Below are 24,382 nucleotides of genomic sequence, written 5' to 3' on the forward strand. Positions count from 1 at the left end.
CAAGGGACCTTGGAGACCATCTAGTCTAACCCTATTATTTTATAGAGGTGGAAACAGAGAACCAGATAGTGTAATGACTTATTCAGCGCTATTTAGGAACAAAGGCAGGGCAAGAACTCAGTTTTCTCTCTTAATGTCCTTACCATGGCCCCATAAATTCTCCTAAGTTGAGAGCCGAGAATTGCACTAGTCGCCTGAAGAGTGATTATAGTGAAGGAAAATCTTCGTGGGCAGATGAACTACTGATCAGCTGGGTTGTTCTTCCCTTCAGTCGCTCTTCCGATAGCGGGTAATGGTTTTGTGCCGGTGCCACCTCATCCTCCAACCCAGATTCCTTAATGATCAATGGTGTTCACAGCCAAGATGGCAGGCTGGGTCATGGATCCTGCCAGTGGCTATGGAAGAGAGCAAAACTAACTGGCCAAGGAGGGATGAAACCCTTGACCTTGGCCTCATTAGTGCTGAGCTCTAACCAACTGTTAGACGTGTATTGTACCATTTGTCTTTAAAACTATGAATCTGCTATATTACGCTCTTATTAACATCTGGTAGCTGGAAACAATTTAACTGATTTCTCCAGTGCTTTTTATCAGTGCAGAATGTTGATGAATGTGAGTACATTAAAAAATTAAACTTGCATTTTAAAATATTTAAGTTAAAATGGACCCTCTCCCCCCAAAAAACAGCACCTGAATTATAAATGAGGCTAACAAGAGCCACCGTGATTGATAGATTTTCTTGTTTACTGTTATTTACACATGGAAGGAAATCTAGGAATGAATGTCAAACATTGCACCCAAACTGGGTGTTCATGATTTGAGGCAACTTGTGGTGATTAAACTCTTGGGTTTTCTAATGCACGTAACAATGAACCCTGTTGCTTCTTCTTGTTCAGCCTGGTAAACATCAATGCTTTTAAGTAAGGAGTGTTGATTACAAATTATTTTGAACAGTTATTTTAAAACGACATTCCAGCTCAAATGAGAGTTTGACTTAAAGTCATTTAATCAAGGATATTAAATTAAAGGATCACTCTGCCCTGGTGTGATGGGTTGTAGAAGGAAGGAAAATGAACATTAACATGCATTTTGCCAGGTGCTTAACGTTTGTTTTGACATTTGATCCTCACTACAAACCAAGAGACAGACATTTTTATCCATATTCTATTGCTCAGAAAACTTAGGGTTAGAGAAGTTCAGAAACATTCTCAAGGATACACAGTTCTCAGCTACCTGGGGAGCAGGAATAAAACTCAAGTTTATTAACTTCATTGCCCATCTCAAGTTCTCACTGCTATGTCCTATATATACATATATATTTATAGATACACACATACGTATATATATATATCAATCAGATTGTATTTAATGTACATATAATAAGGTTGGATTCTTTATTTTCCTATCTTCCCCTCCTTTTCACTTCTCATCTCCCCAAAACATATTCTCACACTCAGCCTCTCCTACTCTCTCTAACTCTTGCATAGACGTACATGCATAGCACACACACACACATGCTTGGGACAGAAAGGCCAAAGAACATTAGTATTTGGGAAGCCAGAGCTGCAGTCTTGACTCCATCCCTCATTTCAGACAAGTCATTAATCTCAGCCTCCTCATTGGTTAATATACTTGTTCCCTCTGGTCTTGTCTCTTCCTAAAAGTATATAACTAAGTGTTTATCTTCAAGTATTTTTATACTTTATATTTCCCTAAGTAAAGTAGGGGATTGATATTATCTGGTTACTCTGATGCCTCAACATCACCAGCAAATTCAAGCCTCTAATTCTATGCTGTCCAACACTGTAGCCATTTCTGGTGGTATGTGGCTATTGAGCAATTGACATTTGGTTGGTCCGATTGAGGAACTAAATTTTAATTTAATTTAATTTAATTTCGAAATTGAAGCTGGGTCAAAAATACACAATTTTTATTGTTTCATTAGGAGCAGGATTCACTTTAACCATTGAAACTTTAGCATCTGAATTGAGATATATGATACAAACCAGATTTCAAAATCTAAGTGTGAATATAAAATATATCATTAACTTTTTATAATAATTACATGTTGAAACAATAATCTTTTAGATATACTTGCTTAAATACATTATTAAATAAATTTCACCTGTTTCTCTTTTTAAAAATGTCACTCCCTGGGTCAGCAAACTTTTTCCGTGAAAAGTCAGATAGAAATATTTTAGGCTCTGTGGGCCACATAGAGTTTCTATGGCATGGTCTTCTCTATTTTTGTTTTTGTTTAAAAAAAAGTTGTTTTAATGTAAAAGCTGTTCTTAGCTCATGGGCAGTACACACACAGGCCGCCTGGGGCAGTAGTTCTAGCCGCAGCTCTACCGTGACACATTTGCCCTTCTAACCCCAGTGCTCAGTAGCAAGAAGGAATGCTCTTCTCTGAAACTGAACTAGGCTGAATCCATACCTAGGACTGTTCTCCTCATTTTAGGAGGAGGACGCTGAGGTCTAGAGAATTTAAGCAACTTTCCCAAGTCAAATAGCTGGTAGGTGCAGAGCTAGAATGAGAATTCATACCTGCGCAGCTCCAGAGCTCACGTATGACACTGCATCATGCATTCTCCATTATTAAGACTTTCTTTAGCTTGATTAATGAACCTTCACTGATCCATTCATTCAGTAGTCATTGAATGAATATTTGTGCAACATACAAGTAATAGAGACATTTCCCCTGTTCCACATTTAAGCTCATTTTTGAAAAGCTTCAAATATCTTACCAATTTAATTTATGAGATACAAAATGAAGTGGAAAATTGACAATTATTTGCTAACTTCAATCAATATAGATGGCAAGCCTGATAATTCAGGCTTGATCCTGTTAACCGCAATTGGCAGAGGTACAAACATTTTATGTTCTTACTTTTTTTCTAATTCAAGATTCTTTATTAGCTTCAGACATAATAAAGAGGTGCTAAAATAGGTAGAGAATCAAGGAGTAACAGCCTACATTTTAACCAATGTAATGATAAAGTAGTCAATCTCTAGTGAGGCTAGTATGTTAGTCTATTTTCTTTCAGCATGTTTGTTTAGTTGCATGATCATTCACTCTGTGAAACTTTATAGCTAGTTTTTTCTTTTTTTTTTTTGGCAGAAGACCTCCAAAACTCTCTGGCTTTGCTCTATACTATAAGTGGATCTCTTATTATTTATCTTTATGAAATTTAATAAAGTCTCTTTTTAAATCATTTTCTCTTTAGACCAGCTCTCCATTACCAACCCCTCCTAGAACTGCAATTAAAATGTAAACTAAATATTTTTGATGTTCTTCATTTAAAATCCCAACATTAACTTCTTTCCCTTAAATGCCTTCTCTGTCCTTAATTGTGCAATTGGTCCACACCTGATCATCTTCTTTGGGGCTCTGGAGCATCTTCTGTCCATCTGTGTAACTCCTCATTTTGATTAATACGGTGTTTTCCACATAGCAAAGCTCCTAATAAGTATGTGTAAATAAAATAGCTTTAAGGGAAGCCAAGAAGCCTAGGATTCTTCTTTTATTTTGGTTTTTCTTTTCAATTCATGTGGCAAATGACATTTTTAGTATGGGCTACAAATTTCCACTGTAACAACTAGATATGCTGTTGGGTTGGGTGTAAAGAGTTTAAGTTTGAGAGCACTTCTCCTCTCCAGTAAAATTAAAATTACAAATACATTTGGGCTGAGGACTCTTGGAACTTGAGGAATAACTCCATTAACTTTAGGGATGTTTTCATAGTATTTTCAGAACATTAATCCAAAAGAAGAATCTATTTCCAATTCTATTAAAACTGGTCCAAATCTTTTTTTCCTTGAAAAAAAAAAAAAAAAAGGAAAGTGAGAATAGTAGGAGAAAAAAAGGATCCATTCTTCAGAGGCTTAGATGGAAAGTCAGGAGGAAAGTTCTAAATCACTAAATTTCATTATTAAAAGACTAACCTTGTTTTATCCAAGCTGTGGAATCATTTTAATTAGGAAGAAAGTAGGTATCAATGATAATTTGATACAACTGGTATAATTCAACAATTGAATAGTCGAATCAATAATTGAACCAGTTGTTTTTCAGTATATATATATATATATATATATATATATATATATATACACACACACACATTTATGTTTGTATATATGCATATATTTTAAAATTAGTGAGTATATATATTATATATGTATATATAAAATGTATATATATACCTCAGTATTTAATTATATATACAGAAAGACAGAAATATACAGACAGAAAGAGAGAGCTGTAGCAATTTAAACCATGTTTTTATTATTCTCATTTACTTTTGCAGTGTAGATGAAGTTTGATAACAATCCTAGTAGAGTGGTTGGCCATGAACTTGTTTATTTTTCATGCATACTTATTAAATTCATATGTTTAAGGAAATATCTTCAGGCTTTTCAGCCTATTCAATTTTTCTTTTTTCTTTCTTTTTTTTTTTAAATTTTATTTATTTATTTATTTATTTATTTATTTATTTATTTATTTATTTATTTTTAATTTATGGCTGTGTTGGGTCTTCGTTTCTGTGCGAGGGCTTTCTCTAGTTGTGGCAAGTGGGGGCCACTCTTCATCACTGTGCACGGGCCTCTCACTATCGCGGCCTCTCTTGTTGCGGAGCACAGGCTCCAGACACGCAGGCTCAGTAATTGTGGCTCACAGGCCCAGCTGCTTCGCGGCATGTGGGATCTTCCCAGACCAGGGCTCGAACCCGTGTCCCCTGCATTAGCAAGCAGATTCTCAACCACTGCGCCACCAGGGAAGCCCCCTCAATTTTTCTTTTTAATTGTAGAGTAAAAATGCTTCCAAACATTTTGCAATGTCAATTGACAGTATCACTGTAAATGGTCTCTCTCTCTCTCACATTAAGATGTAAAATGTATTGCTGCTTCCTCTTAAGCATATCTGTCAACATCAATATCTTCTGGGTATTAAAAAGTATACAGAGTTGAGGGAAGAATTTCCACTGCACTAAATTATTAAAATTATATTTACTTACTGAGACTTATTATTGAACTTGTTTACTAACTTACAGTACATTACCTTTTAGTTGATCTAAGTTTCTGGGAAACAGAAACATTCTGGAAGCTAGGAAAATAAGAAGTTTTCAAAGTCCCCAAAGAATAAAACTGGTAGCTGTACAGGCAAGTATAAAACTCGAAGGTATTTTACTCTAACCCTTTCTCTAGAGCAAAAAAAGATCTGGGTTTGAATCCTGGGTCATCCTCTTTTTAACTGGGAAAGTTATTTAGCCTTTCTCAACCTCTGTAAAGGTTTATTGTAAGGATCAACACAGATAATTACATATATAACATCATCTAGTGTAGTTAATATTATTTTTTGTTGTTATTGGGGAAATGTGTGATTACAAGGCTAAGAGGTGACATCTAAATCTATAAGTATAGAGAAGTTCTTTATTTGCTGCAGACATCATAGGATCTTTTGTATTGTCCTAAGTCACAATAGAAGCTACATAAGTTTATTAGAATGGGATTAATACAAATACAGCACAACTGACTAAGAAAACAGCATGCACTGTAAAACAGGAACAGGACCAACTTTGCAGAGCACGGAGAACTCTATGCCTCTAGTAATTATAAATATAATTCACAAAAACCATTTGCCTTTGCATTCTAGTAATACTCAATATTTTGTAAGTAAGTTGATGGTATGTGTCCATAAGTTTAAGAAGCAGCTTAGTAAAGTGGTTAGCACAGACTTTAAAGCAGCCAGAGGTGTGCTGGAGTTGACACTAGAGAGAATGAATAATTAAATATTCAGGTATTGTAAGCCTGTTATTAAACCATTGGTAGCTTGAAATCAACCATGGTAGGAGCATTCACACCATGGAAACTGGCAAATGCTATTATACAAATCTCAGGTTCCCCGCATCCACCCCAAAAACCTGGTTTACCAGTAAACTGCTGATAAACTGCTGATGCAGGCGTATATATATTTACTTGCCAGCTTTAACACTTAATGGTTTATAGTCTTTAACAAGTTATGTTGTATTTCTCTCCTGCAATTTCCTCATCTAGAAAACAATACAATTATTTCTTTGTCATAAGGTTGCTTTTGTTTAAGTGATTTAAGTTACATAATCACCTAATACCTACTTTGTAAATGGTAGTTCATACTAATAAGCCAAAATCACGTAAGAGACAACGTGAAACTAAAAGTAAATGAAGAACTTTCTGAAAACAGGGTCTTTTTGCTGTATTAACAGGTTTCATTACGCAAGTGATTCTAAATATATAATAGAGAAGAGGTGATCCACTCAAGTTTCACTCACCATGAAGACATTGTTGTGTAAGTTTCCATTTTCCCCAGAGGGTGAGAAAAGAGAGTCAGTTCTACCAGAAGTTCTCTCTTGGTGAGCTTGTTTTTCTGGGACTGGCTCATATAAGCTGTCCATAGAGCCCTCCTGCAATAAAGAGATTTCTGAGTCAAGGAATAATAAAATGATAATTTTCATTGAAAAGTCATCTAACCATCTACCCACCTTTATACAGTATCCCATCTAAATGATCCCGTGCATTGGGATTACGAGTTTATGGTATGCCAGTGTTCAACAGTGAACAAGACAGTAAAGAGAGGCATTCTTAGCACTTATTACAGAGCCAGGAATTCAAACAAAACTCTAAGTGTTGGGGAGCCATGCACAAAATGAGGCAATTTCTCAAGAAGCATGATGAAGACATCAAGTTCAAGGTACTAAATAAAGACCTATTTGGACACCAATAAACAGTGTTGGGTGTCAGGTCATAGGTTTTAGTTATATGTATCCCTCTAATTAGAGTACTAATTAGTACTAATTAGTACATGTCCTTGTATAAGAAACACAATCTGTTATACTTCAGCTTCCTCAACTGTAAAGTTGCAGTTTTATCCACCTTACAGAGGAACTCTCAGGATGAAATGAATACAGTGTATGCTTTGAAACAGCAGAAGTATTTCACAAGTACAATAAAGGCATTCATATTAATGTTTACAGTATTTATCTTAATAAATAATATTGTTCATTTGTTTTTATACTTTTATGGGATAATGAATTTTAAAATGTATGAGTTTGCATTTAAAACCATTGTAACTTCTATGTTAAATCTCCTTTGTATTTGGGAAGCAAACTCAACTGAATTGACTTCTTATGTTTTTTTTTCCTTTTAAGACAGAATTGGTCTAGTTATGGCGTCATCTGGAAACAATCTTAAGGGAAAGAGGTATACACTTAATATATTGAAAATTTCTAGACATAGTACCTGGGGAGGCTGATAATGGTGGCATCAAAACAAAGGTCTGCTGGATTATGAAAAGGTTTTCTTGCTTTAAACAATGAGTGTTGCACTGAAAATGTTCTCATCTTTAAAAATATATTTTATTAAGATATAAGCAAAGTACAGATTGAATTGTATTCACATTGTCTACCTTTAAAAATTTCAACCAATGTGTTCTACAGTTCCATAATTCAAGTAACTTCTGCTCCAAACACATGGCAAATTATTGGGAAAATATGAAAGACTTAAGTAAGCCCTAAGACATTTGTGCTCTAAATACCTAAACATGTAGGGAAACCAAAAACCTAACAGAAGCACAAAGTGGTAAATGGAGGTGAAGCTTTGGACCTGTTAGTTGTCCACCCACAAACGGGCAGCCTTGATGGATCTTGGGCCTGGTGGTGTAATGTGTAAGAGCTTTCCTCCACATAAAGCAAACTGTGCTGAAATCCAAGGGCTGCAGCAGTATCCACAGCTATGAAAAGAGGTTGAAAAAATCTTCTACCCATAGCTGCTGGGGCTCTTGCTTCTAGGAAGCTGTAGGTCAGAAAAGCAAAATTCAACAATGCAGCTGGCACACTGGGATCAGAAACAAGCTGCCAGCTGGCTCAGTGATGGATCAGTAATACATCAAATATCACCTTGGGATGAGATCCCTGGACCATCAATGTAAGCCTCGGTTCTTAACTGGGGCCTCGGAGAGACTGGAGATCTATGCCTTACAACCAAATGGAGAAAGGTAAAGAGGCCAGGAAGGAGAGAAAAGAGAGAGAGGGGAGGATGGAGGTGAAAGGGAGAGGAGTGGGAGAGGGAGAGACAGAGAAGAGACACACAGAGAGAGAAGAGAAAAAGCATTATCGTTCAACATTAGCCAAAACACAGGAAGGGATTGAATGCTGAGAAAGAGAGTCAACTGGATTGACAATCTGAAAATAAAGCCATTTCCATTCCAGATGAAATTAAAATCATAAAATGGATGAAAAATAATTTCAGAAAAAATATTTATCATCTTCACAGAGCTAAATAAAAAAGGAATATACAATTAAAAATAAATAACCTACGATGAAACCAAAACAGGCAGAAAGGAAACAAACACTAAATAATTAAAAAGTCTTGAAAATGAATAATGTAATCATAGAAATTTGTATTAAATAATCAAAAATTGGGATGAACTCTAGACCTCTCAAAAGAATTAGCAAATGCTGAAGAGTTCACCCAGGGTGCAGCATAAAAGGATAAATAGAAAACACATGAAATATTTGGATAAAAGTGTGGAGGACATTTTGAGGCATTACAACATCAGATTAATAGGAATTCTAGAAAAATAAAATGACAGATATTTCTCGTCATTTCAAGAAAACTATGAACTAATTTTACTTATAGTTTTAAGAAATCCTAAATGTAGTGTTAACAAAATTAAATTTAGTAATGTATTTAAAAATATACCATGGCCAGTTAGTGTTTAATACAGGAATATAAGATGTTTCAATATTTAAATATACTGTAACATGTTTAAAAGAAAGCTTATAATTTCAATAAATATTCTAAGGCATTTGAAAGATTTATTATTATTCATCCTTGATAAAATCTCAGCAAACTGGGAAGAGACAGGACTTCCTCAACCTCATTAGAGATATTTATCAAAAACCTCAGGAAGATGCAATTAAAGGTACTTAAATGAATATTAGAAACAAGACTAGGACGCCTGCCATTATAGTGTTTTTACTTGTCAATGTTATAGAAGAGAGAGAGAAGCTGAGAATGGTATAATTGCTAAAGAAGAGGAAAACTTACAGATTATCTGCATTAAAAACCACAGACTACCAGAATTTTAGAAATTCAGCAAAACTACTTATTTGCAGTATCAATATCTGAAAATCAATAATGTATCTATAAATCAGCAAAAACAAATTAGGAAAAAAAATAATAACAGCAACCAAAATTCTTAGACTGCTAGCAATAAAGTTAGCAAAAGATTGAGATTGACATATATACACTAATATGTATAAAATAGATAACTAATAAGAACCTGCTGTATAAAAAAATAAATTAAATTAAATTAAAAAATTAAAAAAAAATAATTTTATAGGGAAAATTATAAAACATCATTAAAGACCATGAAAGAAGATTAGAATAAATGAAGAGCTATCCATATTTGCTGATGGGAGGCCTCAACCTCATAATGAAGTCAATTTCCCCTAAAGGTGTAAAATTCAAATTCATTTTAATCAAAATCCTATCAAAGATTTTCATATAACTTGATAAGGTGATTCTGTATTTATATAGAAGCACAGAGACTTTAGAAGTCCATATTTTGAAGAAAGACAAGGAGAGGGTATTCTGAGTAAGGTATCTACTTGGTGTTAGAATTACCTTAATAGGTATGTAGAACAGTAATAAAGAAAAGGATGGAGATAAACCATTGGGATAAAATATATAAACCAAATAAAGATAAAGGCAGCATTTCGAATCACTGAAGAAATGGTTCAGGGATAATTGATTTGTAACCTTATTAGGTTACAAAGTCAAATTAAACTCTGTAACTATATGATGAGCTCAACAAGAAAATCACCTTGCTTCTAATGAGCAAGCTTTCTAAAAACCTTATCATGATGTAAAACTCTAAGAAAAATTCTGGATTCAGAGTGGTACACATAAAAGGATATTTCTGCCTCACTTTTGAAAGATAGACCCCATTTGGAGTTTATAGATCCAAAATAATAGCAATCACCTTTAATGGATTATTTATAGTATCCTTGGTTCAAAACGGGTAGTTCATTAAGTCTGGCTTTATATTTCTCTTAAAAACCCCATTTACTAAAAGATTTACAATTTCCCCCTACACTTAAGAGAAGTTTAACTCTTTCATTGACTTTCCTTAGTGTTAATCTTTACGTGATGCTTAATATTTTAAATCACCTCCTTCCTAGAGGTTTAAAGGTCAATATATTTATATCCACTTCCACTTTTTAATTCTGTAATTTTCCCACTAAATCAGTAGTTTTAAATCTCTTTTTTAAAATGCTGTGTCCCATATGTTCACATTCCTACAGGCACAGATAAAATATGTTTTGAATTATGCACAAATTCCTGGCAAAAACTGTAACCCCGCCCCTTTTTCACAGCTCATAACAGCACAGTAGGGTGTCACAACACCCTGGTTGAGAGCCCATACGCTAAATAACTTTATTTATTTATTCCCCAGGAAGGAATAAAAATACCTAAAATAGTTTTGATTTTTTTTCCCAAGTACCTTGTGGACATTTTCTTATTAAAGCAATCATTAATTTTGATCACATATAAACTTCGGAATGCTTACATAATTTTAGTTAGTGTTCATGATGGTTCAGCCTAATCCAATATGTTTCTGAGCAAGGAACTTTTTTAAGGATAACTTTAAAAGATGGAAAAGAGTTGTAGTCAAATTGAGTCCATGAGGCATGGCTTGGAAGCAATCCTTTTTGAGTATGTGCCTTCTTCCCTATATTACAGAGAAAGACAATCGTGCTCATTATATGGTTATATGTCTTTAGTAGCAGAATTACAAAGTGTATGCCACACTATGCTGAGCTATGCTATGTTATAGAAACATTAGCATACTGATTATAGTACCATTCAGAGTGATTTCAGAACACAATTATCTCTGCCGCTACACTGCCTATTTCCATGGGAAGTATACTCATGTAAACCACATATAGCTCTTTTAGAGCAACTAGACAAGAATGCACAATACCACTTAAATCACCCGAAATGGGATTTCTCCAGTCAGATTTATATGGCACAAAGCAAAGTTGAGCACTGGCAGTTATTTTGTAAATTGGGGCTATATAGGCAAACTGAACTCAGTGATTCAGCCTGCCACAACTCACAATTGCATTTTATTTTTCAAGATGGTCTAAGATTAAATCCCTTATCTTGACTTAAACTGCCTCCTGTTTAGGTATTACAACCTATGTCAGCACCATCTCTAGCACTTATGTTAATCTTCTTTGCAATTTGGAAAGAAAACAAACATCAAAGTAAACCATTTTATTTCCTCAAATGACAGGGATCTCCCATAGACATCCTGAAAAACCAATGAATAGGCATAGTACCCGGCTGTAAACACATATAGAAATGAATAAAATTATTTTTGAAATCCATTTTTTAGCATTGGCAGATGGTCACAATTGCAGGTTAGAGTTATAAAGTATTTCCAGATCTATGACTACCTGCTAACTTCCACTGATCCACTTCAGGCTAAAGAAAAAAAAAAAGCAATAATGTAAAAAAGAATTTGAGAGGTGCTTATACCCTGAATGAGCACATCTGCAGGAATGGATTAATCTATTGTACCTTGCACTTACAGTGCTGTGTAACTCAGAAAGCCGCCTCCATGGTAGTTTAACCAAACCAACGTTGAACAGAATTCATTACTCGAACAATAGAGAAGAAATTTTGATTCCTAGGAATGTCCCAAAGCAAAACCAGTAACCCAAATGCAGCATATTTTGAAAAAAGAAAAACCAAAAACTCATACCCAATAATAAAAAGAAGAAAATAGTTCCTCAAAAATACTATTTACATATTCCCCTTAGAAATTCAGTATAAAAATTTTAAGTAATTAGTCATTGTTATAGATAAATATATACTATTTTGTAAATTACTTGCCTCTGAATACAGTCGGCTTAAGTTCCTTAATGAAAACATGCTTCCTCCTTTTTCTGATGTGGACTTTCTTATGAGACCTTAAAATGTATTAATATACCACTTAGGAAGTTTAGGGTAAACCCGAATTCCATACAATAAAATAAAAAAGAGGATATAAATGGTGCATGTAAAAAAACACTTACCAGCGAAAAGCAGAAAAGATTCATTTTGGTCAGGTTTAGCCCCCTGTTGCTGTGCCCCCTGTAGCTCTCTCTTGCCTTCACAGCTGTTTGGACAGTTCTCCTGGGAGATTACTACGAAGTAAAATCCCTGCCATAATCCCGGGATTCACAGACCATTATCAAATGAGATGGGTCTTTATTGAACAATTTTCTAAATTAATGAGGAACGCTGACTAACAAAATGAGAGAATAAGACTTACCATGATCTTTGTAAAGAGATTTCAAAGGTGACAATAATATTCCTAAAATCTGGAGGAAAAATGCAGTGAAAATAATCATAGGCCTACCTAACTAAACTGAAGATATGAAACACACCCTGAAGAAAATGTCATCCTCCAATATAAAAGTAACACATTCCCTTCAAAGGGTTAATTTGAGGCTCTGGTACCATGTGCCTCCCCACTTCCCATGCCTTTTATCTCTTCCATTAATTAAAATAATGTTGGATCTCTTATATAGAAAGATACTGAGATAAGCACTTTTTATGGTGGTAAAATATACATAGCTTAAAATTTTCCATTCTAACCATTTTTAAATGTACAGTTTTGTAGCATTAAGTATATTCACATTGCTGAGCAGATATTATCACCATCCATCTCCAGAATTTGTCTGTCTTATAAAACTGAAACTCTATACCTATTAAACACTAACTCCCAATTCCTCCCTCCCCCTAGCCCCTACCACCATTCTACTTTCTAAGAATTTCACTATTCTAGGTACCTCATTTAAGTGGAATCATGCAGTATTTGTCTTTTGTTAATCGGCTTCTTTCACCCAGCATAATGTCTTCAAGGCTCACTCATGTTGTAGCGTGTGTCAGAATTTCTTTCTTTTTTAAGGCTAAATAATATTCATTGTATATGTGTACTACATTTCGTTTACCTATTCATTTGTTGATGGACGCTTAGGTTGCTTTTACCTTTTGGCTATTGTGAATAATGCTGCTATGAACATGAATGTACATAGCTCTATGTGTGTCCCTGCTTTTCATTCTTCTGACTATAAATGCTAACGTAGAATTGCTGCAAAGTTAAATTTAAAGCTTGCAAACATGCTTATTCTTCAGCTGGTCCCAGACTTATTTTTCCTTTAAGTCACATTTATTTCTAGTACTCCCAGAAAGCGCATCTACAGTAGTCCCTTATCCTTTAATTAGGAATATGTGGAGAGTTGCATTGGAAACTTCTGCTTTGGAATGTTATTAGCTACGAATGCTTTGAATATCATGTAACAGACTACCTGACTGAGTGCTTGCTCATGACTTAGAGCTGTTCTTCTCATATAAGAATTGGTCTGCAGACTGACAATTGTTGGTATTGATGCAGAGGGTCAGTGCGGTCAGAGTCATGGTCACTGGCTGCAGTTCCCTTTCCCTTCCCTTCAGGGTCTGAATATCGATGCAGAAGCTCAAAGCATTAAGTCCTCACACTCTTGCATGAAAGAATCAGACATCATAGGCACTGATGTCAAGCAGCCTTCTGTGTTTAGCTGCCTTTCTATGATTCCTTCCAACAGCCTAAACACCCCTGTAAGGTTCGCTCTTTCTGCATACTTTCTCAAAGTTAGTACCTGTAGGGAATATTATTTAAGGTATATTTTGAGAAGATGTAATATTTAAATTTAATCAAAACCAGATGAAACTAAAACTTTGAATCTCTTCCTTAGGGTCTCTTTTAGGAGCTATAACATTACTTCAAATCCCAATATTTAAAAAAAACTGATTACGAAATTTTCACACATACTCAAAAGTAGAGTTCAATAATACCTTTGACATATATACACTACCAAATGTAAAATAGATAGCTGGTGGGAAGCAGCCTCATAGCACAGGGAGATCAGCTCGGTGCTTTGTGACCACCTAGAGGGGTGGGATAGGGAGGGCGGGAGGGAGGGAGACGCAAGAGGGAAGAGATATGGGGATATCTGTATATGTGTAGCTGATTCACTTTGTTATAAAGCAGAAACTAACACACCATTGTAAAGCAATTATACTCCAATAAAGATGTTAAAAATAAATAGATAAATAAATAAATAATACCTTTGTATTTCCATCACCTATATGAAAAAAGATTATCAAGATATTTTGTTTTATCCTTATCATTTTTCTTTCCTGCTAAAATATTTTAAACCCCAAACATAAGGTCATTTCACTCCTACATACCTTCACTTCGTATCGCTAAAAATTTTTTGACATTTTCTTAGATAATCAGAGTGCCCTTGCTACACTTAAACATTATTCCTTGATAACTTCAAACAACCTCCTTATGTCACACCCCCCGCAGAGAGTGGGGGTCTGTTTCTCCAATCCCCTGAAGGAGGCTGAGGCTGTGACTGCACTGATAAATATCTCTAGAATGTGGCAGTCCTATCACTGTGCCAGATCTAAGTCTAGTCTTTAAGAAGACTGCCAACTTCCACTTCCTTCTTCTTTGAACCCACCCGTCCCGTTATGAGAAAGGTCAAGCAGCACATAAAGAGACCTACATGAAGGAACACTGAAGGCTCCTGTGACGGCCCCAGTTGCTCTCCAAGTTGGCAGCCAGCCCCAGTGCGCTAGCGCTGTAGGTGAGACCATCTTGGGAGTAAATCCCCAAGTCCCCGGCGAGCCACCCTAGCTATGCCAAATGGAGCAGAGAGCTCTCCCCCAAGAGGCCTGCCCGAGTTACAAGATTGTGAGAAAAGAAATTATTGTTTTTTTAAGCCACTAAATCCTGGGGTGGTTTGTTATACGACAAGATAGCCAAAGCACTTTCCAGAGTTAAATTCCCCAATGATCTTTTTTTTTTTTTAAAGTAATTTTTCATTTGCTCCATTTGAATCAAGATCAAACAAGGACCACATGTCACATTTGGTTATCATGTCTAAGTCTCTTTAATCTAGAACTCCTTGCTTCTCTCCCCACCCCCACTCTCTCTCTCTTTCTCTTCTTTGCCACTAACTTTCGCAGAAATTAGGTGTTGTAAAATGTATCACATTCAGAATTTTCTTTTTGCTTCTTTGTGCATCATTTAACTTGTTCTTCTGTCTGTAGTATCTCCTCTAAATGAAAATCAGCTCTTTCCTACCAATGGAAATTGGTTAGAATCTGAATCAACTTTTTGCAAGAACATTTCATAGGTGGTTCGGGTGCTGTACATTGTATCATGTCAGGAGGCACTCACTATTTCCCCCTTTTGCTGATACTAAGTTTCTATCGATTAGCCAAACTTAAATAAATTATTTCATTAGGAGCTACAAAATGATCTTATGAATTGTAAAAGTCATCCCACATTAATTCACTGGAAAATTTTGTAAAGTAGAAATGTCTTTCATCACCTAGTGCTATGGTTTACCTAAAACATAGCACATAGAGGAAAAAGCAGGACACATGACAATTTCAGAGTAAGGAATTAGTGCTCCAGTTATTTTTTTCAATGGTACCCAATGAATTTATTATTTTTCTCTCCCTCCTCCACCTCCTTCTTCTTCCTCTCTCTCTTTCTCATGACATTATGAGCTTATAGACTTTTATATATACAATATGTTTCAGCTAATCTCCCATATCCTTGATGCCCAATTATGTCCTATCTTTGGCCATTGACAGACTTTCAGTAATTGTATTCTAGCAAAGAACAACTTCACATTCTCAGAGTTTCTTGAATTCCAGCACAACAGGAAGTTCTGGGCTCATTTTCTTCCTCAGATCAAGAGTCAGCCATCCATCCAAGGAAAGCCTGAAATCTTTCAATAGCTTCTAAAAGGCCAAATCCACGTGCCACGGTATTTTGCTGTTAATTTTTTCCCTCTGATTCTCATTTGCTTGTTTTTTTCCCCAATTTTTAAAAATTGGGGTATAGTTGCTTTACAATGTTGTGTTAGTTTCAGACCTAAATGTAAGACCGGACACTATAAAACTCTTAGAGGAAAATACAGGAAGAATACTCTGACATAAATCACAGCAAGATCATTTGCTTGTTTTAGGACATCAGTTATTTCCCACATATAATGATTAGAGAACTTGTTTCTTCAAACTACCTATTTGTGGTACAATTTAGAGTCAGAGATCCCTCCTTATAATCCTTCTGTTTCATGGACTCCTGTCATTTGGGAGGAGGTGGCTATTGGGAGAATCCAAAGATAAAACTGTAGTATCTAACTTTTTAAATCTTTGTAAAAATTTTCTCTCTGTACTTTTTCTTCAACTTGAAATTTTCCTAATACTTATATCTGGTAGAAGCAATAAAAACAATAAAATATCCTAAGATTCTTTCTGCAAAAGGTCTCTGAGGTGTTTCATGTCATACCAGGCACCCACTCCCCAAAAGTCATGGCTAATTCAAAGGGCAGAATAGGTCCTGGTGGGCACAGCAAATGCCCCTATTGCCTCCCCTCACATCCTTCTTTTCTCAGGTGCTGAAAATTAACTGTCTTTTATCTATATCCTCTGCAGACATAATTTCTATATGCTGTAAGATGACAGTTACTTTTCATTCCAACAGGTAGTTATTATGGTAGTGTGCAAAGATCTTAAGCTTTGGAACCAGACAGACCTGCATTTGAATTCTGTAACTTACTATGAAATCCTTGACAAGTCACTTAACTTCTCTGAATGCCAATTTCCCACTTCTATAAAAAAAGTGATGATAGAATCTGTCTTAAAATCTGTTTATATAAATTGATACCAAAGTGTATAAAGTGAATTCCAGGAAGAATTCAGCAGACTGCTAGCATGAATTAGTTTGGTCACGTCTTCCAATGAAAATGTGTAACATGAGCAGCCACTAAATTTCACTGTCTCACTCAAAGAGAAGGAAGGAAGTGTGTGTCATGGCCAGAGTACATCAGAGCAGAAGCCACAAGATCTGGATTCTATACCTAGAACTAAGGGACTTCATGACAAAGCCTCCCAAACTCAAAGGGTTTTTCAGCTTCTTTATCAACGAAACAAAAGAGATAGACTAAGTCTTTCTCAACATTTTTTACATAAAATCACACACAAAAAACAGAAGTTTCTTCAAGGCCCCACTGGCCACTTCAAGTTCCAAGGAGACGCTATCTCAACACATCTATAACCATTCACAGTGTATCAGCAGGTACACACCAGTTGTACACACCAGTTGAAAAACTCTGGTCTGGATATCTAGAATCCCTCTAATTTCTGATACTCGTGATGGATATTTCAGAGCAGGGAAAATGGTGAAGTTAGAGTGAGGGAGAGGAAATGCCTTTCAAGTTAGATAGAGGTAAATCTAATGTTTATATTCAAATTTGTGGACTGCTGCATGAAATTATAGTACAGACAATTCTGAGACCCCACCATATCCCCAGGTGACACTTCATTAAATTAAATTGAAATAATTATAAATCACACCATCTTTTTCATTGCAAGACAAAGGAATGTCTTAACTCAATAAATAATCATTTATTGTTTCCAGTCCATTTCTAAAATTTCATAAACAAAGGACAGATGTAAAGTCATGAATTTTGAAGAAGCTAATTAGAAGAGTAGAATATAAAATACCTAACAGTTTGGAAATAATGCATAGGCAGTATTACCATCATATCTATTAGCTGGTTAACCAAGATAACATTGTTTTCCCATTTTTAAATCATCTAGTATCAAAGGAAAAGAGAGGGAGAGAGAAAGGGAGAGAAGAGGGAGAGGGAGGGAGAAGAGGGGAGAGGAGAGAGAGAAAGTACATTCTTAAAACAATCAATAAATATTAACTTTTCACAGACAGATTTTGAAGAACACCTAGGGAGAGCCATATTTGTTAGATACCTGTTTCCAGAAATGTGTTGGTTTTGAAATGCTGAGATTTCTAGCTTTATCTGGTAAAGGTTGTCAATGTTTCTTGCAACCAAACTAGAATTTGATAAAGAATAAGATTTGGGGAAGTTTAAGAGATTCATTTTAGAAAGTAGTGATTTACAGATATGGTAGAGAAGAAAAATGTTTCTTAAAGGGGTATTCTAGTGGGAGAAGAATGATCTATAAGTGATATCTCTATGCCTCAATTTCATCTGTAAAGCATATGGCATAGAATTGAATAATCGCAAGGTTCTTGCATCTTCTTCCAAACTCCTGTAGAAAACTGCAATGAATGGAAGATGGCTTTAAACTTTGTGAGCAAACTGGAATAAGTTAGAGTTTTAAAATATCTGACAACACTAAACTGAATGGAAAAAATGTATTTAACTTAAAAGGAAGCAGTATGACTACAAATAAAATTGTCATTTTTTTCCATTAATAGACCTTTAACATTTTAATTTAGTATAAAAGATATAGATAGGCAATAGCAAATGTAACTAGTATCTTCTATGCAATAAATTTCAAGAGAAGGCCTGCTCACTAGCCCCAGAGCGCACTCCGTGGGAGCTGCATGATGCTGAGGACTCTGGAATACAACCTTTTTCTCAACTGAATTGAAGTGCTTTTCCTTGATAAGATTTCATGACACTGGGAAGTACACATGGTTGTCTACTGTTAATCTCTTTGCTTTTGGTACAGTGTAAATTTAGTATCAAGGAAAATATGCGCCACAAAAGAGCCATCGGTGTCTACTTGTTGAATTTCTCTTTTTGCTTATGTAGCCTTTAGGTACCATTGTCCAGAACAGCCTCAGACTGTATCTGCCTTATGCCAATGCTTTGTTTAATGATGCTAAAACAGCGTGTATTTTCACAGAGTTGGCCAAACCGAAATACCGATGTGCATCCAGGCCACCAGGCAGGGCCTCGAGGAGCTAGAGATCCCAGACCTGTCCCTTCCGGCTGTGTAACGTACCAGGTGCCATAAATATCAGCATTGTCTGTGTGTGCCGTGATGACACAAGGATTGGGAGCTATGGTGCTGGGATGACAAGAGTACTTATTAGCCTAAAGGAAATGAGGCAACTTTTCCTCCAAGATATCTAATGGTAAACTATTTGTTTCAGGAAATAACACCATTGCCAATTTTTTAAAATTGAGCTATAATTTACCTTCTTAATTTTAGCTGTTCTGGCATGTGTGTTTTAATTGTGGTTTTAACAATGTTGAACTCCTTTTCATGTTTCTTAGCCTTTTCGACTCTAAGAAATGTTTGTTCAAATCTTTTACCCATTCTTAATTGAGTTGTCTGGGTTTTTTTTCTTTGTAAGAGTTATTTATTTTTAAGTTATTTCTTTGTAAGAGTTATTTATTTATTTGTAAGCGTTCTTTATATTCTGTTGATGAACACTGACAAATACACACACACACACACACACACACATACACACATACACACACACAGATGTGTATTACATCAATCTTTTCCAAGCCTGTGGCTTGATTTTCATCTGCTGTCATTTAAACAGCATTTTTAAATTATGTATTAATTAAACAATTAAATTTAATTATTTATTAATCTTTCCTTTTTGTTAGTGGTTTTTGGGTCTTAGTTAAGAAATCGTTACCTATTTCAAAGTCATGAGGATATTCTCCATGTTTTATTCAAGAAGCTTGATGGATTTAGCTTTCATATGTAATGTCTGTGATCCATTTCAAATTAATTTCTCTGTTTGGTGAATTCGAGGTAGGATTCTAGGTTCTTTTTGTTTGTCTGTTTTTCACTGATACATCCAGTTGACCCAATGCTATTTTTTGAGAAGACCATCGATTTTCTGTTGAAGTGAACTGGCATCCTTATCAAATCAAGGCACTGTTTCCAAGTATCAATAGACATGTTTTTGGAATCTCTATCATATTCCACTGGTCAATCTTTGTGCCAATTATACACTTTCTTAATTGCTATAGCTTTAGAGCAAGTCTTGCTATCTGGTCGTGGATGTACTCCAGCTTTGCTCTTTGTCTTTAATATCATCTTGACTATCCTAGGTCCTTCAGTATATTTTTTAAGGCATGAGGTTGAAAACCTGGAGAGAAGTTTAAGTTTCATCTTGGCCACTGTCTAGCTACGACCTTGTGAAAGACATTTAAACTCCCTCTCTCTGTTCCTCATTTGTAAAATATGCAGGATCTGAATTAGACAAACCCAAAGACACTTGCATATTTGATTTTCTAGCCCAATTCACATAAAAAGGGAAGGGAATTAATGTTCGTAAATAAAACACAGGAAACCTCCCTTGGAAGGATGGTTGCTTCAATGTAGCCAAATTTTTCCTTCCACAAATATTATTTCACATTTAAAACAATGCATTTGAAGTGGGTTTAGAGATAACATTTAATACATTATCAAAAGATTTACAAATTCTTTAAGTTGAAGTCTTAAAGAATTGAAGTCTGCAGTAACTGGTGCCACAGTCTTTAACCTAAAAGCCATTGTCTCCATTTCATCAGGCCAGTGTCCCAATGTCACACTTTGTTTTGCTCTTGAGAATTTTCCTATGTAATTTTTCACACCTAAAATATTCTCTTGCTCTCTTTTCACAAATTCATATCTCTTAGTTTCTTTACAAGCCACTACCTGCTTGTCTTCCTTGAGTAAACTTACTTCATACTTAGTACTCACTCACCTGCACTGCATTTCATACTCTATCCGTATACACAAATTGTATTAAACATGTCGTTCTCGTCTCCTTAATTAGATTCTAAGATGCTTTTGTTTTGAATTGTCAGCAGGATGGGGAGTATTGCATTTAGCATTGTACAATCACATCCAGGTCTTTGGGAAGAACTCGTAGGTTGTGAGTGCTTCTTCTGTGCCAGTCATATGTGTATCTCATTTCACAATGACCTAGTGAGGTAGTTTGTAGCCAGTATCCCTCTTATTTCCTAAATGAGGAAAGGTTTATTACAATTAGGTAATACCCTCAGTGTCAGAGGGTCTGATTCTCTTCTTCTGTCAAGGAGACGGGGATGGGAACAAATTGGATTAGTGGCACTGCTGGCTATTGGGGGTGAGGAGGGAGGTCCTAAAGGGCACAGACTAGAAATAGGATATTCTTATTGCCAGAGACAAGAGACACTGGGACGGGTGAGAAGACTAAGAGAGAATGATAAAGTCTGGTCAAGGTCTAGGCTGAGGGATCAAGATGGATGCCAAATCCAGAGGAGCAGAGTTTGAAATAGAGAGATTACATGGAGCAAAGACTAATGTGAAACATAGGGATGGGACTGAAAGGAGGGCATGCAGCAATAGAAAAGAGCAGGTGATTAATAAGCATTTGCTGGTTGTATAAATTAACACATATGTGAATGCCTTATAAGGAATAAATGGGAGAGAGGCATAAAAAACTTATTTTGAGATTTGAAACCTAGGTAATTGACAAAACGTTAGTGTCATTGAATAGAATTAGGGAAGTCAAGAGAAAATGAAAGCTTGAGTAGTGCATGTGGAGATGGATTTTAGATGTGGAACATCCAGGAAAGAATGCCCAATAAGCAACTGAAAGTGTGTAGAGCTCAGTAGAGCAGTAGAAATCAGAGTTTGCTGCTTACGAAATGCTTTACGTACTTCACCTTATTCTCAAAAACACGAACAAAAAACCCTAAGTAAATTGGAAATTTAAAATGAAAGAAATTGAATTAAAAGCAGTTAAGTGACTTCTCAAGTGACACACCTAATAGGTGGATGATCTAGAATTGAAACTCACATTTCCAATCACCAAGTTCAATGCTAATTTTATTACATCATGCTTCCTTTCCCTGCCCCCCCAAGTAGGTAAATCATCCAAAATAAATACAGGCTTTCAGATTACATGATTCCATTCAAGCCTTATGCTAATATACATGACTTCAGGTGACAAAGAACTGAAATTTATCAAACACAGCAAGTTGACCTCCCCCTTAGTTAAAGATTTTTTTTTTTATTCATTCCAAGAGTTACTCACTTGCTGCAATTTGCCTGCTAGTATGGACATAGCTGACAACATCACCTGCCTGCCAAAAAAAATTAATGTGCTGGAAGCTGTTAAGTGGATTAAAAGTTTGTGCCACAAAGTAATGCCCAATAGCACCATCAAAAATTCCACTTCAGCCAAAGATGTCCCTAAAAACTCAAAACCAGAAAAGAACACATTTAGAAAGCTTCATGAGGCAGAAGATGTAAAAGAAATGGCACAATATATAAGCAAAGAAATCAAATATTCAAAAATTTGCCAAGTAGCTGGAAGCAGAAGGTGAGAAAAAAAAAAATCTGAGTACAGCTGATTTTCTAGAATACTCTGGGAGCTTAAAAAAAAAGAAGTAAAATAAAAAAATTATATATTAGTTATCTATTGCTGCAGAACTGACACCCTTATTTCTCCTGTATTCTATCAGCCAAAGGAGGTTGCAGTGCAAGCCCAGATTCAAGGTGTGGGCAAGTAGGTGCCTCCTTTTAATGGGAGGAGCTGCAAAGTCATATGGCAATGGATGTGGACACAAGCGGCAAGAACAATTACAACCATGTTGTAGTTGGTCTACCACAACCAGGAACAAGCTGTTTGAGTTTAGGCAGTTCACTTTGCCTCTCTTGGCCTCAGATTCCCTATCTCTAAGGGTTAGGACCAGATGCCCCCTGGGATTCCTTACTGTTCTTTATTTCTAGTACAATGACTTCCAAAACTGCCTTTAGGGCAAATCAGAGGATTTTTAGTTAACTTGAAGAAAAAATAATCTATAAACAAAGTGGCATGCAGTTGTTTGGTTAAGTGTAAAGTCACTTAACTGAAGTGCAAAACTGCTATGTAGAACATAAAAGTGAAAGAGGATGTCATAAAATCAAACTACATTACAGTATTTCAAGTTGGACGTGATTGAAAATTATCAGCTTAGCCATTTGACAACACTAATATAAGTCATCCAGAGGGATTCCAAATACTCTATGTTAGAAATTGAACTGTCTAGTTCATGTCCTAAACGACCCAGCTCAGTACTGGCTCATCACCAATATTCTGCTTTGTAGATTTGTCTTCATCAATAGTTCAGGATGTGAAAGTGCCAGGTGTTAGAATTGCTTGGATTGACTTTTAACATAATTTAAGTGGTTAATTGCTTTATCTTCTATTTCACTTGGACCATCAAGGTTCAACCAAGTTTAGGAAGCCTAAACTTTAGCCAAGCAGATGCTAAGAGAAAGAAGTCAGTCAACCAGTCAAGGGTACTTCCTGTTTCAATATGCAGAAAAGTGACATCCTCTTCTAGAAACCCCAACTTCGAGAGAAGACAAAACGCTTTCTTTTCTCAGACTGATGAGGAAACAATGGCTAAAATCGGAAGTGTTACTGCCTAGAAATAAAACCAAGTCTTCTCTGAATGCTAAAAAAAAAGATTTTTAATACTTTCCATTGGTTTGATATGCAAATATTTGTATACTTTGTTTTTCTAGAGGATACACAGTTAAAATGTCAAACTACTGGAATCTGGAGATTAATTAGATCTGGCCTGTTTTAAATTAAAGCAGGCTAAAGAAGTTAAACCTAACCACCCCCATCAGCAAGAAAGGATATGACTGAATTTAGCACTAATAGCAGTTTATGAGACTCTACAGTCAGGCAAGAATGAGGAAATGCTCAGATCTAAATGGAGCTGTTTCTGTAAGAAAGCCATTTCCTTGATATCTGCATGTTCATCGTCTTAGCTCTCAGGCCCCCAGACAGCTGTCTCTTGGACTTTTGGAAATTAAACACCAAATATAAGATCTGAAAAACTAAAACCTGCTAAGAGCAGACAGAGGTCATGCAGAGCTATATTTAGGATTAATATTGAGAGCTCCTTTTTGGGGAAGGGGTAGATGTTAAAAGTGCTCATTGTATACATCTTAGGTAGAATTTAGAGAAGTTAGTAAGTTGATGTAAAGAAGTAACAACCTGCTCTATTAAAACCTAGAGAGTTCATCCACTTGTTTACTGCTGGGGTGATGAGTAGTACTAACTTACACACATGGTGCAGTCTTCATATTTTCAAAATACAGAAATTTAGATGACTTTAGCAAGGGAAAACTGCAAAACAAAAAAGTGCATTTTAGAAAATAAACTCATTTTCTTTACATTCTTCTTTCCATTGCTTCCGAAAATGTTTGAAAATCATTAGCACCATAAACTTTACAGTCCCATTTGCCAAATTGGCCCCTTTCTTTCCCCACTCCCAATCCTTGGTTATATTCACCTTCTGTTTCTGTAGTACACAGCTGAAGACACAGGGTTGCAATTGCAACAAGCACTCTTGACTCTCTTCATGAACATGAGTTTTCAGGAATCCTTATCAAAACAATCAGAAGAGGAGATTTCATAATTGACATCCCTCTTAGACCAGTTTCCTGACTTCCTTCATCTCCTC

The 24,382-nt window shown here is 35.7% G+C and overlaps 1 protein-coding gene across 1 annotated transcript in view; it reads right to left on the minus strand.

The window, feature by feature from the left end:
• Window positions 1–24,382, minus strand: part of SAMSN1 (SAM domain, SH3 domain and nuclear localization signals 1) — a 211,537-nt gene that overhangs the window by 117,897 nt on the left and 69,258 nt on the right. Inside the window, 2 exon segments of the mRNA XM_082460429.1 lie at window positions 6,308–6,439; window positions 7,638–7,826. Of these exon segments, the coding sequence (XP_082316555.1) occupies window positions 6,308–6,439; window positions 7,638–7,826 (321 nt within the window).

Source organism: Balaenoptera physalus (genome assembly GCF_965194825.1).
Source record: "Balaenoptera physalus genome assembly, chromosome: 4".
NCBI lineage: Eukaryota > Metazoa > Chordata > Mammalia > Artiodactyla > Balaenopteridae > Balaenoptera > Balaenoptera physalus.